This window comes from Diceros bicornis, chromosome X (assembly GCF_020826845.1).
Source record: "Diceros bicornis minor isolate mBicDic1 chromosome X, mDicBic1.mat.cur, whole genome shotgun sequence".
In the NCBI taxonomy this organism is placed as follows: domain Eukaryota; kingdom Metazoa; phylum Chordata; class Mammalia; order Perissodactyla; family Rhinocerotidae; genus Diceros; species Diceros bicornis.
The window spans coordinates 137,638,623-137,650,316 of NC_080781.1; the positions used below are offsets into that span (position 1 = coordinate 137,638,623).

General features: G+C 56.0%; 1 protein-coding gene across 1 annotated transcript in view; it reads left to right on the forward strand.

Moving 5' to 3' along the window:
• ATP2B3 (ATPase plasma membrane Ca2+ transporting 3) overlaps positions 1-11,349 on the forward strand; it is a 48,297-nt gene extending 36,948 nt beyond the window's left edge. The window contains exons 20-21 of the mRNA XM_058534935.1: positions 33-158; positions 10,844-11,349. Coding sequence (XP_058390918.1) covers positions 33-158; positions 10,844-11,164 — 447 coding nt within the window. The 3' untranslated portion in view covers positions 11,165-11,349. The remainder of the gene's footprint in view (positions 1-32; positions 159-10,843) is intronic.
• Positions 11,350-11,694: the final 345 nt, after the last annotated feature.

Below are 11,694 nucleotides of genomic sequence, written 5' to 3' on the forward strand. Positions count from 1 at the left end.
AGCCAAACTTTATCTCATTTTCTCTCCCACAGATGGAGGTAGTGAGTACCTTCAAGAGAAGCGGTTCATTTCAGGGTGCTGTGCGCCGGCGGTCTTCAGTCCTCAGCCAGCTCCATGACGTAACCAATCTTTCTACCCCTACTCACCTAATTCTCTCTGCTGCCAATCCCGCCAGTGCCGCTGGGAGTGAGTCTTGAGTCCCCTTTTCTCTCATAAATGGCATCTCTGGGGGAGAAAAAGCCTCCCCACGTCTTCCTTCTCTTTTTTCCAGTCTTGCATCCTCCGCTCACCGTGGCTTTTCCGTTCTTTCTTTACGCCCTGTCCAGTCCTTCCTGCCCAGACGGTGTCTCTCCAAAGCCATACTCTCTTATGAAATGTATTGAATCCATGGCACTGCTGGACCTTCTGTTCTTTTCTTTGTTTGAGTTTTTGGTTTTCATTTAGTGCTCCTTCTGTCATTGGTTTTCTTTTCTTGAACTTGTCTGCCTTTGCCGATGGTTCTTCATGAACTCAGGCCGCTTCTGGGGGTGTCTGGTGTCAAAGTGGGGCCTTGGTCGGTGTCCTGTGGGGCCATGAAAGGGAGGCACACAGGCGCAGGGCCACCTTCCGGGGCTGGAGCGGCAGGCAAGTACCTTTTTGGCCTCATTTGCAGCAGAAGAATCCAGCCCAACTACTTGGGACTAAAGTGGCAGCTTCCAGAACTCTCCTTGAAGTGGTTTCCAAAAGCAGTAGACCTGATGTGAGCTTCGGGAGGCTGCTGTCATGTGTCCCCAGGTGGGCTCAGTGGTGGCCAGCTGCTCCTGCTCAGGTGCTGCCTGCCCTGTAGGCCCTTGCCCTGAGCCACCGGCTGTTAGAGGTGTCCGAGGTGTCCCTCGACCAGGAGCCCTCCTCACACCCCCAGCTTGCACTCTGCTCCATTTCCATTTGTTCCCAAAGCACCTTTGCTCTTTCCAAACAGGCCTCGGGATTGGAAGGTCTTAACCCCATCTGGTCACCACTCTTTCTCCTCCTTGCTCCGAGAAGCTGGGAGAAATTGACCCTTCTTTAAGTTCCAATGAAAAGTTCCCGCCATGTCAGTCACATTTTAAAGAGCCTGTCCTGAAGAAGGAGAAACTTCCATAATTGCTCACATCTTTTTACAAAGACAAAGGGAAAGCCACTAGACCATTGAACCGGCCACCCCACGGCTCCCCAGTGAGAGAGAACGCAGCGAACCGTGTGAGCCCCCTGCTCCCCCCAGGGCCACCTGCTTCTCGTCACAGATTCGAGATTTCTAAAACCGAACAGTAAACTTTTGAGGGTGAGCCCAGAGCCCCTGCCGGGGCGATTTGATGCCACCTCCTTCCTTTCCTTCCAGTGAGACAGCAGCTCTCACCTCCGGGAGCACAGCCCTCCCTGCAGACGGGACGCTAACTGTACCTTTCCCCTCCAATTCTGGGATTTGGCTTTTGCTCGATTTCTTCTCTTTTCCTTTTTTGTCTTGTCTTTTCTTCTTTGTCTTTTCTTTTTTTTTTTTTTTTCTTTAGGAACTGGTGAGAGGTCCCCGGTGGGGGGCGTCCCTCCTCTTGCTTAAGCTGTCACTTCAGGCCACTCTGCCCTTTAAGGAAGGGATGTAGGCTGCACTGGGTCCCCACCAGGCCACCTTGTCCCCTTCGGAAACAGCATGTGTGCACGCACACGCGTGTGCACACACACACACAGACACACACACAAACCTCCTCCAAACAGCACCTCCAGCTCCCTCACACACTCACTGGGCCACCCACCCGGGCCACAGATATTGGCCGACAGCCATCACAGGTGGGCTGGGAAGCTCTGACCTCGTGCCAGAGGGGCCTTGCCACGACTCCACCCAGAAAGGTCTGCAGGAGGCTCGGCCACCTGCAGTCAAGGACAGAATTGGTGTGTGGCCTCCCAGGTGTGCCTTGGCCGAGGCCCAGCTGGGCAGCAGCACCTTGCTTCCTGGGAACAAAGGGACAAGAGGGGACGTGGGTCTGCTCAAGGGGCACGCGCTGACTTGCTCCTGTCCCTCCCTCCCCCTTGACTTCCTTCACATGTTTCTTTACCATCTCTCTCTGCTCTTTCTGTCTGTCTGTCTGTCCATCTGCCTGTCTGTTGACTTGGGAGGAAGGCAGCCGACAAGGCCTTCATCCTGCATGCCCCTCAGGCCTTCTCCACAGCTCTGGCCTTGTTCCACTCCAGGGCCAGCCTGGGCCTCCCCTCCACGCTCCTGGGTGAGGCCTGCCCTCTCTTGGCTCCCTCTGGATTCGTTGGGCTTCCTCCCTGGAGGCAGCCTCTCTCTGTCCTCTCTTCCTTGGCTTCTAGCACCTTCCTTCCTTCTGCAGCCATGTGTCCCTCACCCTCTTCCCACTTCTGGGAGCCCAGCAGTGCCTGGTAAGAGCAGTGGGAGAGATGCTACTCCTCCCAAACTAGTGCCTGGCCAGAGGAAGGGCCACTGTCCCTTTCCTCACCATGTGCTGCTGGGCAAGGAGCAGGTGGCAGGGCCTGGTGAGAGCTGAGGACCTTCTGTCTGAGGAGGGCGCTGGTATGACAGCAAGGGCCCCACTGTGGAGGAAGATGCTGGTTGGAGGATCGGGCAACACCGGGGGACACGCCTGCTTTCGGAAGCTGCCGACCAAAATCGCTTTCTGCCATCCTCACCAGATTGGTTTGGAACTCTGAACCAGCCCCCAGTCTGAGCTGCGAAGACCCCAAGAAATCACCAAGCTAGCACTCTCATCGTACAAATCAGGGGAAGGCCTAGCAGAGTAGGGGCTAGTCCCAGGCCGTCTCCCTCTCTTGGAACTTGTCAGAAGGAAGGCAGGGGGCAGGTCATGCCAGAGCTCCCAGCCTCGCCAAGAGGCAGCCTTGTAGGAGGTTCAGTGGTCGTAGGTCACAAGGTTTCCTAAAGAAAACCCCACTCTTATGGGAAGGTTCCTGTCCTTGCCCACTGCCCAGCCAGCCTGCGCCTTATCCCCTGTGCCAGGGCAAGTCCTCCAGCACACCAGGGCCTCTGTCCACCAACGCTTCCACCAAGAAGCTCAGGCTCTCCAAATGGAAGGCCCAGTGCAGGCTGTGGACAAGGAGCCTGAGGGCAAGAGTGATCGGTGACGTTGCTCACCAACACGGGCCCTGGCACGTAATGCCAGTGCAAGAAGTGGTCGGAGAATGTCCTCAGAGCCAGAGGGAGAGGAGAGCTCCCCCCCGAGGGGTGACTGGGGGGCTAGAGATGCAGCGATCCTTGGGGCTCACTGCACTAACGTTCACATCCGCCCACCCTTTCTAGCCGACCCCTGACCCCCCAGGCTTCCCACTCCCGCATGCGCTCGCGTCTTTGCTGCTTCTGGATTTGAGTCCCAACACAGTCCCCACTCTCTCAGTTGCACACAGTGACCTCCCAGCTCCAGGATGGCCTTGGCTGCCTCCTCGTCATTCACTCAGCCATTTCTCCTCTCCGCCTGGCCTGGTGGCCACCCTACATCCCGGACATTTCATTCTCGGCCTGGGGTGTAGCGCCTTCCCCTTCAAGGCCGCCACCTCATTTCATGGGATCTCAGTCATGGCCTTGAGGCCAGCCCATGTGAGTGGCTCAGGAAAGAGCATTATTTAATAACCACTTTCAGCCGATCCCCTGTTGGCATGTCAGTCACCCCCATTCCTGCCCCAATCACACTCTCTCACACACTAATGCTGCCAGAAGCTCAGCATCACTCCCACAGCTGGCTGTCAGGGTCCCCAAGGTGTGGCCAGAGATGGGCTGTTCTCTTCACTTGGGTATCCTAACTAGTAGCAAGCCTAGGGCATGGATGGCCGCCTTCAGGTGTGAGCGGGGACACACAGTCATACCCCAGCCCCTCCCCAGCCACACACCCAAAGCCTGTTCCCCAGCAGCTTGCCCCGACGGCCCTCCCACTCCAACCAGCAGCTGAGCCTGGCCCTCGGCAGCAATGCTGGGCCTCTATACTCGAACATTTACTGTCGCAGTGGTTCATGAGAGGGCTCCTGACCCAGCCCGGCAAGAGGCGGAGGTGGGCAGTGAGTTTGGTCAATTGTGGCCAGAAGGGCTCCCTCTGGGCCAGTTAGTTCTGATTAACCATGCTGGAAACAGATCATGGCAGTTGCTTTATTTTAATTGGCTTTTGCAACATGAAAACCTTCCATCCAACTTGGCAAAGCCAGGCCAGGTGAGCCCCCACGATTTCCTTGGACTCTCCCTTCTGGAGCCCAGGGAGACATGCAGCTCCCATAATTAAGGCAGCCCCACGGAGGAAGGAGCCCTGTAAAGTGAAGGCAGTCTTGTTTGTTGGAGTTTGCTCCTGTCTCAGGAAGTTCGTTGACTTTGAGCCAAGTCTTCCCACTTGGGTTTCTGGGAATAGTGTATTGGCATTTTCTCTCTGCTATTTGACAGTGTGCACACTGTCTCCACACTAGGAAGAGTATCAGCCCTGCCCTGCCTGAGCATTCCTGCAACCACGGGCCCTTCCACAGAAAAAGATCTTCAAGACAATGCCTAAAGCATGTGCCAGCTTGCAGCCTAGGGCAAACCCCGGAACCCCTGCTCCGAGCCCTCCCCAGTACGTGCTTCCAGGCTGACTCCCAGGGCTGGGAGTCAGGTCCCAGGGAGCTCAGGGGACAGACTTGAGGCCCTGCAGTTGGACACTCACTGTACCTGGGGCAGTTCAGTGTGATGGCCTAGGCTTTCCCCGTCCTGGACACACGCGTGCACACAGGATGGGAGGTAACCTTCACAAAACTCACCAGCCATTAGCATTTTTGGCTTGCCAATGTACACACTGTATGTGTACATTGCCAATGTACACAAAGCCATGTCTTTAGTTTGGTTTGGGGTTCAATCCCTCACTGAAAGGGCCAACTCTGGAATTTGCATGTCAATGTCAATGTTTCCTGATTCCATGGTGAGGAAAGGGGGCCTTCCCCTCACTGCCCCCTCACTGTGGGCATGGTGGCCCACGCCTCTTTGTGTTTCTTTCAAGTCCTGATTCACCCTCACATCTACAGGGAGGGTTTGGGACCTGGAAACCCCAGAGTTCCCGGCAGGCAGTTCCCATGGCTCTAAATCCAAAGCCTGGATGCCAGGGGAGCTGACAGATCCCTTCCTCTCGCAGAAGGTTCTGGATTAGTGGTTGGTACAGTGCCAGGCATGTCCATCAAGCGGCAGTCAGACGGAAGGCTTCTGAGTTCTGTGAGCCTCAGCAGTGAGGGTAGAAAGCGTGATGACCCCCGGGGCCCACTTCTCCCACCGCCCAAGGGGGAAAGGGCCAGAAGGTGTCAGGCAGTTTCTGTTGTTACTGTTGTCATCATTCAGGAGCCTTTCTTTTTAGTTTTCTCTTCTCTTCTTTTGTTTTTGTTCCCTTTTTGCATTCCTTTAATGGGGTGGGTCCCGCAGCCCTTCGCTTGCCTCCCTGCTTTCATATCCCTTCTCCACCCACCCCCACCTGCCTTGCGAGCTCGAGCAATTGAAAGCCAAAACCAAAGCGGGGCACATCCACTTTCAGCCATGATCTTCACCCCCTCTGCTCACGCCCCAAGCCTCCATAAGTAGCATGGTCACCTCGCAGTCTGACACAAGCATCCCTTCTGCTTCGGCTCAGTGTGGCTGGGGTGGTTCTGTGGGTCTGGAATGCACCCGCCCTGTCCCCCCTAGCAGAGCTCATGGTTCAGGTGAAGGCAGACCAGGGCTTCCATGCCCCCCCCCAAGGGGAGGGGCAGGCAGCAATCAAGGAACAGAGAAGTAAGCTTAGGCTAAGGGCAGATGGTCACAAGCCTCGGCAGAGAAGAAAGCAGAGCAGGAGAAATGTTAGGGGCGCTATTTTGCATAAAGTGGTCCAGGACAGCCTCTCGGAGGCTGGATATGTGAGTTGACTTCAAAACAAGGAGAAAAGGCCAGCATGGGCCCATCTGGTGGAAAAACAGTCTAGGCAGGGGAAAGGGTAGGTGGCACGGCCCTAAAGGAGACTCAAGCTAGTTGGTTAGAACAAAGTGGGTGGAGAGCCGCCGTTGGGTGAAACCATCATGGGAGACACATGTCAGGTCTCGTGGGCCCTCTACTTTCAGCACCCACCCACTGATCCCCTGCTGGGCGCAGGTGCCATGATGGGTGCTGGGGACATTAGTGAACCAGACAGACAGACCCCTGCCCTCGGGCCTTATGTTTTGCGGAAAGGAGACAGAGCCGAGAATAATGGGATGTGTAGGGTGTTGAAGGTGAGCTGTGCTGGGGAGAAAATGAAGCAGAAGCAGTGCAGTGGTGCTGGGGGAGACAGAGTTGTGACTGTAAACAGAGAAGGAGGTGAGGCTCCCTCCCTGGGGAGGAGCCTTCCTGGCAGAGGGAACAGCCAGTGCAAAGGCCCTGAGGCAAGAGTGTGCCTGGCGTGCTTGGGGAAGAGCTGGGAGGCTGATGCTGGAGAGAGTAAAGGAGGAAGAGGAAGAAAATGCAGGCCCAGCAGGACTTCCAGTTTTCCTTTCAGGAAGACACAGCTACTGAAGGGTTTGGACCAGTGGAGAGGGTGACATGCTCTGGCTTTCATTTGAAAGGATTGCTCCAGCTGCCATGCTGGGAATAGACTGTGGAGGTCAAGGGCAACAGCAGGGAGACCAGGCCGGAGGCGTGGTGGGGAGGGGGGTGAAGTTGAAGAGGCAGGCAGAGCTCAGAGTCTGGAGATAGAGGTGTGGGACTTGTGAGAAGCCAGATGGGATGTAAGGCCGGGGTGGATAGGAGATGCGTGGATGTAGACAAAGATGAGAAAAGGTCCAAAGACGAGTTCTGGGGCCCTGGAGTGTGAGATGATGGGGATAGGAAGGAGGAAGACCTGGAGACTATGTCCTGCGGGGAAGCAGGGGTATGGTGTGCACAGCACTGAGTGCCCAGCCGGGGAGGACCCTGGGGAGTGGGGACAGGAGAGAACAGGGTGAAATAAAGTGGAGGCTGTGAGTATCAACAACCCTCACCAACTGTGGCCAGCAGCTGAAGGGGACTGCGGCACCAGGAGAGGGTCTCCTTTAAGACAGGACAGATGAGTAACCTAGACAAGGGAGAGGGAGATGGCTGCGTGACATCCTTGAGTGGGTGCAGGGACTGGGATGGGGTGCCTGGGTAGTTAAGGAGGAAGCAGGGCCACGTCTCAGATGCCAGGAGGTGGGGGGACGCGTCGGGCCTCACGTTGGGTGAGGTGGAAGGTACAGGAGAGCCCCCAGCCCCGGCCCGACCTGATCCTCTTTGGCCTTCCCAGCCATCTAGGCCATAACCCTAGGAGTCGTCTTAATGGAGGGTGCTTTTCAGGTCTTTCTTTTACTTTTAAATGATCCGAAGGGAGGTGAAGGAGCAGCAGATGCATAAGTCTGGCATGCTGGGAAGGGGCGGGCCCTGGCTGCAGACACAGGGGGAGGTGGTGCAGAGGGTGTTTATGGTATCAAGGTGGTCTGTGGGCTGCACGTGGCACTGATGGCGTTGAGGGCAGCAGGTCCCTTTGGGAGTGGTAGTAATGGAGAGATGGCCCGAGGACCCCGCCCTGGGCCCCTGGGACGGTCCCAGGCTGGGTGAGGAGCCTGAGGAGGCAGTAAGGGTGCTGGCTCCGCTCGACCTTGATCGTGCTTTCACTGGGACACACTAAACTCCACTGTGGGGCTGTCCTCGGGCCCCCCGTGTGTGAGCTCAGGCCTCCAGGGCTCAGGCCTTCCTCTCTTAGAAACACTTGCTGGTTCTCACCAAACCAGCATCCCAGGAACTCACTGTGCCCTTCAGCATTGGGTGGCCTGAACACACCCCATCATAGGACCAATACAAAGCCATCTGTTCCTAGCCCAAGATTTGAATGCAGGGAAATGGGACCTGGGGGAAAGCTGACTCACCATCAGCTGGAGGAGATGATGATGGGCCAAGCTCAGAGCCCCGAACAGCAGAAGGTTTGTGGCAGCGGCCCTGGCACCCTCTGTCAGTGACTGAGCGACTGCTTTGTTCCAGGTTCTGGTGATAGGCAGCAAACAGGGCAGAGGCAACCCTTCCCCTTGAGGCTGGTGATGAGACTGCCATTAAAGTGAGTCTTTGATTACAGCCAGGCCAGAGCAGCAGAAGCTGTGGAGGGAAGGGCTGGCTGCCCTTTTTGGGGCAAAGACCTTAGAGTTTAGCCAGGTGCAAGGAAACATGAGGATGGGTTTGAGCAGGGGTCTGGCCTGAGCATGTGGCGCAGGTCCAAGTGAGGGGACCAGCTCAGTGAGCAGAAAGGTTGTAGCCAGGGTCACCGGATCATTGCTGGCAAACTTACCACAAAGGCCCCAGGGTCACGGGCAGCTTGCTTTCATTTCTGTGACTGGAGAAGTGTGGCCAACAGCTGGAATAGGTACTCCACCAACGCTGTGGCTTCCCCACAATTCTGGCACCAGAAAAGTCCCAAATAATGAGGCCACATCTGCAATGGCTACAAAAAGTAAATTCTGTTTCTTTACATTAGAAACATCAAATGATTTTCAATTTCTGTGTTACCCCTATCTCAGAAGCCAGTCTGGGGGAATTAAGGAACTGAGTGCAGATAGTTGGCCATCTGCAATCAGGAAGATGTGGCTTCACCAAATTCAGAGAAAATCCTAACTAGATTTAAGATATGAAGCTCGAAAATTCCCATTTAATGGAGCTCTTTGACTGCCTCTTTTGCACTCGAAAGACTGCGAGGTTCACCTGGTTCGAACTGATCTAGGAGCACTATGCTTGGCGGAGCAAAGCAGGCCCCAGGGTCCAGGTGCTGGAGCGTTGAAAGGGACTCATTGTCAACAGTGCGATTCATGGTCTAAACCAGGGGGCAGTGAACTTCTCCTCTAAGCCAGAGAGTAAGTATTTTCGGCTTGGCAAACCAGGTCTCTATCACAACTACACAATTCTGCCCGTGGATCTCAAAGACAACCTTAGTGCGTGAACGGATAAGTGTGGCTGCATGCCAATCAAACTTTATTCACAAATCCAGGCTAGGGGCTAGAGTTAGCCCTTGGGCCACAGTTTGCCAACACTTTGTCTAAACCAAGCAAACCAAATCCTAGAACCTTGGACCTGGAAAGGACTTGAGAACTCGTGTTGTGTCCACCCACTCACATAGGGAGGGGCTGGCTTCCCCATCTCAGCACAAGGCCAGCTGGCTCGTGTGGGCCCAGCAGAGGCCTTCCAATCTACTCTGGCTTCTAGAAGCAAGAGGGAGCCGAGGCTGGGGGACCAAGGAGGGAGCAAAGAGAGGCAGCAACTCTGTGGCTTGTAAACCCTATGAGACTTGGGCACATGTGTAAGTGAGGGGAGAGCAGCAAGCGGAGGGAGGGCTTAAAGAGACTGAGGGGCTAATTCTGGGAGCAGGTGCCTGCAGGAGGTGCAGGAGCCAGAGGATGCCTGAGCTCAGCTGGGGCCGAGGGCCGCAGCAACTGGGAAACAGAGCATTGTGGGAAGCTCTTCCCTGTGTGGAGTTAGGCGGATCTGAGGTCTGCAGGTGCCAGTGGGGCAACCAGGGAACAAGGTGTAGAAAAGCCTGGCATATTTCAGGGACTGAAAGAAATTGTCTGGCTTGGAGGGTGAAGAGGAGAAGGAGAGTGCAGGGTGAGAAAGGTTGGTGCGGCAGGTAGCACCGGATTGCAAAAGGCCTCTGGGGGCAGGAAGGCTCTGCAAAGGGCAGTGACAACCTAACCAGATGCACCCAGCCATTGGCCAGGGGCCTGGAAGGAGACATGAGGAACCACCACAGTGGATCAGGGCATCTGAGCAAGACAGGCTCGGTGGGTGCAAATCAAAAGTGGGGCCATTTTCAGTCTTGGATGCCTCCAGACGGGGGACTGGTGGGCTCTCGGGCCTGGAGCTCTGAGGAGAGGCATGGGCCACAGTCCGTGATTATAGCCAGATGAGCCCCAGAGCCATGGCCAGGGCTAAGAGGTGGGCCTGGGGGTGTGGACAGACAGGAGGAGGGACAGGGCCAGGTCAGGGCTCTGGGGCACCCTGGGACAGAGGAAAGAGCAGTGCAGGAGACTGGGCCAGAGCAGCCAGTAAGGTAGGAGGAGGGCCAGGCAGGGGCAATGTCAGGGAAGCCAGGAGGAGTTTCCAGAAAGAGGGGCAGTCTGCTGTGGAGAGTGCCCCTGAGGGATCAAATAAGATGGAGACACAGAAGTGGTTGCTGGGCTTAGCAGCAGGGAGACTGACAGCCCAATGGGTCTAGGCATGGCGGGTGTGGGCTGCGGCCACAAGACCTAGGCGGACAGAGGAGAGATCCCTAGAGAAGCCAGGGAGGGAGACCCACTTGAGAAAGGCCAGCAATTTGCCCATTGGCTTGGGACTTTCTCTTACCAGCAAGTTCTTCATACTTTCTCTCTCCAGCATTGTCCCTTTTGCAGTCAGCTGTGTGTTCTACCAAATTGGAATTTGGATCTGGCATTCAGAGAGCCCAGGGGCCACCTAAGCCGGTCCTCCCCCAGTGCAGGGAAAGGGGAAGTAGCAGCCAAGAGTACGGGGTGTCCGTTGCTCTTGAGTACCAGAATATCTGCCCAGGTCAGCCTAGAGAGAGCCACTGCCGCTTGTCCTGCTTGTGGATCAGTTGACAAGACTGAGACCCAAACCTGAAAACACTTACCACAGCCAGGCAGAGCCACCCCAAATGTTCTGTTCCAGTGGATGAACATTTTTCATGCAGCGCCCCCTGCCATTGATATGGGTGGAGCTCGCCAGCACCAGCCAGCCATTGATTGTCTCCTTCCTTCCTTCCTTCCTTCCTTCCTTCCTTCTTTCCCCTTCCTTCCTCCCCCCTCTCCCTCCCTCCCTCCCTCCTCCCACCTCTGGCCCCTGTCCCTCCACCTCCGGCTCCAGATCCGGGTGGTGAAAGCCTTCCGTAGCTCACTCTATGAAGGCCTGGAGAAACCGGAATCCAAGACCTCCATCCACAACTTCATGGCAGCGCCCGAGTTTCTGATCAATGACTACACCCACAACATCCCGCTCATTGATGACACGGACGTGGACGAGAACGAAGACCGTCTGCGGGCCCCCCCACCCCCGTCCCCCAACCAGAACAACAACGCCATAGACAGCGGCATCTACCTGACCACGCACGGCACCAAGTCAGCTACCTCGTCAGTGTTTTCTTCCAGACCCGGGAGCCCGCTCCACAGCGTGGAGACGTCCCTCTAAGCAGAACTGATCTCGGCACGCGCACACCTGCACACACACACGCACTCGGGCGGGCAGCACAGGCCTGCAAGGAGGGATCAGCCAAGAGACTTGCAGGAAGCCAATCCATTCAAGGCTTCTTACCCGGACCGAGGACATGGAGGAGGAGCAGGAGGAGGAGGACGACGAAGGAGAAACTAGAGAGCCAGAAGAGCTGTGTTTCCCCTTTTTTTCTATCAAAGCTATTTAGCTATTTTTTTGTGTGTGTGTGTGAGGAGATCAGCCCTGAGCTAACATCCACCAATCCTCCTCCTTTTTTGCTGAGGAAGACGGCCCTGGGCTAACATCGGTGCCTATCTTCCTCCACTTTATATGGGACGCCGCCACAGCATGGCTTACCAAGCAGTGCGTCGGTGCGCGCCCGGGATCCGAACCAGCGAACCCCGGGCCGCCGCAGCGGAGCGCGCGCACTTAACCGCTTGCGCCACCGGGCCGGCCCCTCTATCAAAGCTATTTTTTAACGAACACTCCAATTCCCCCGATGTTCACCG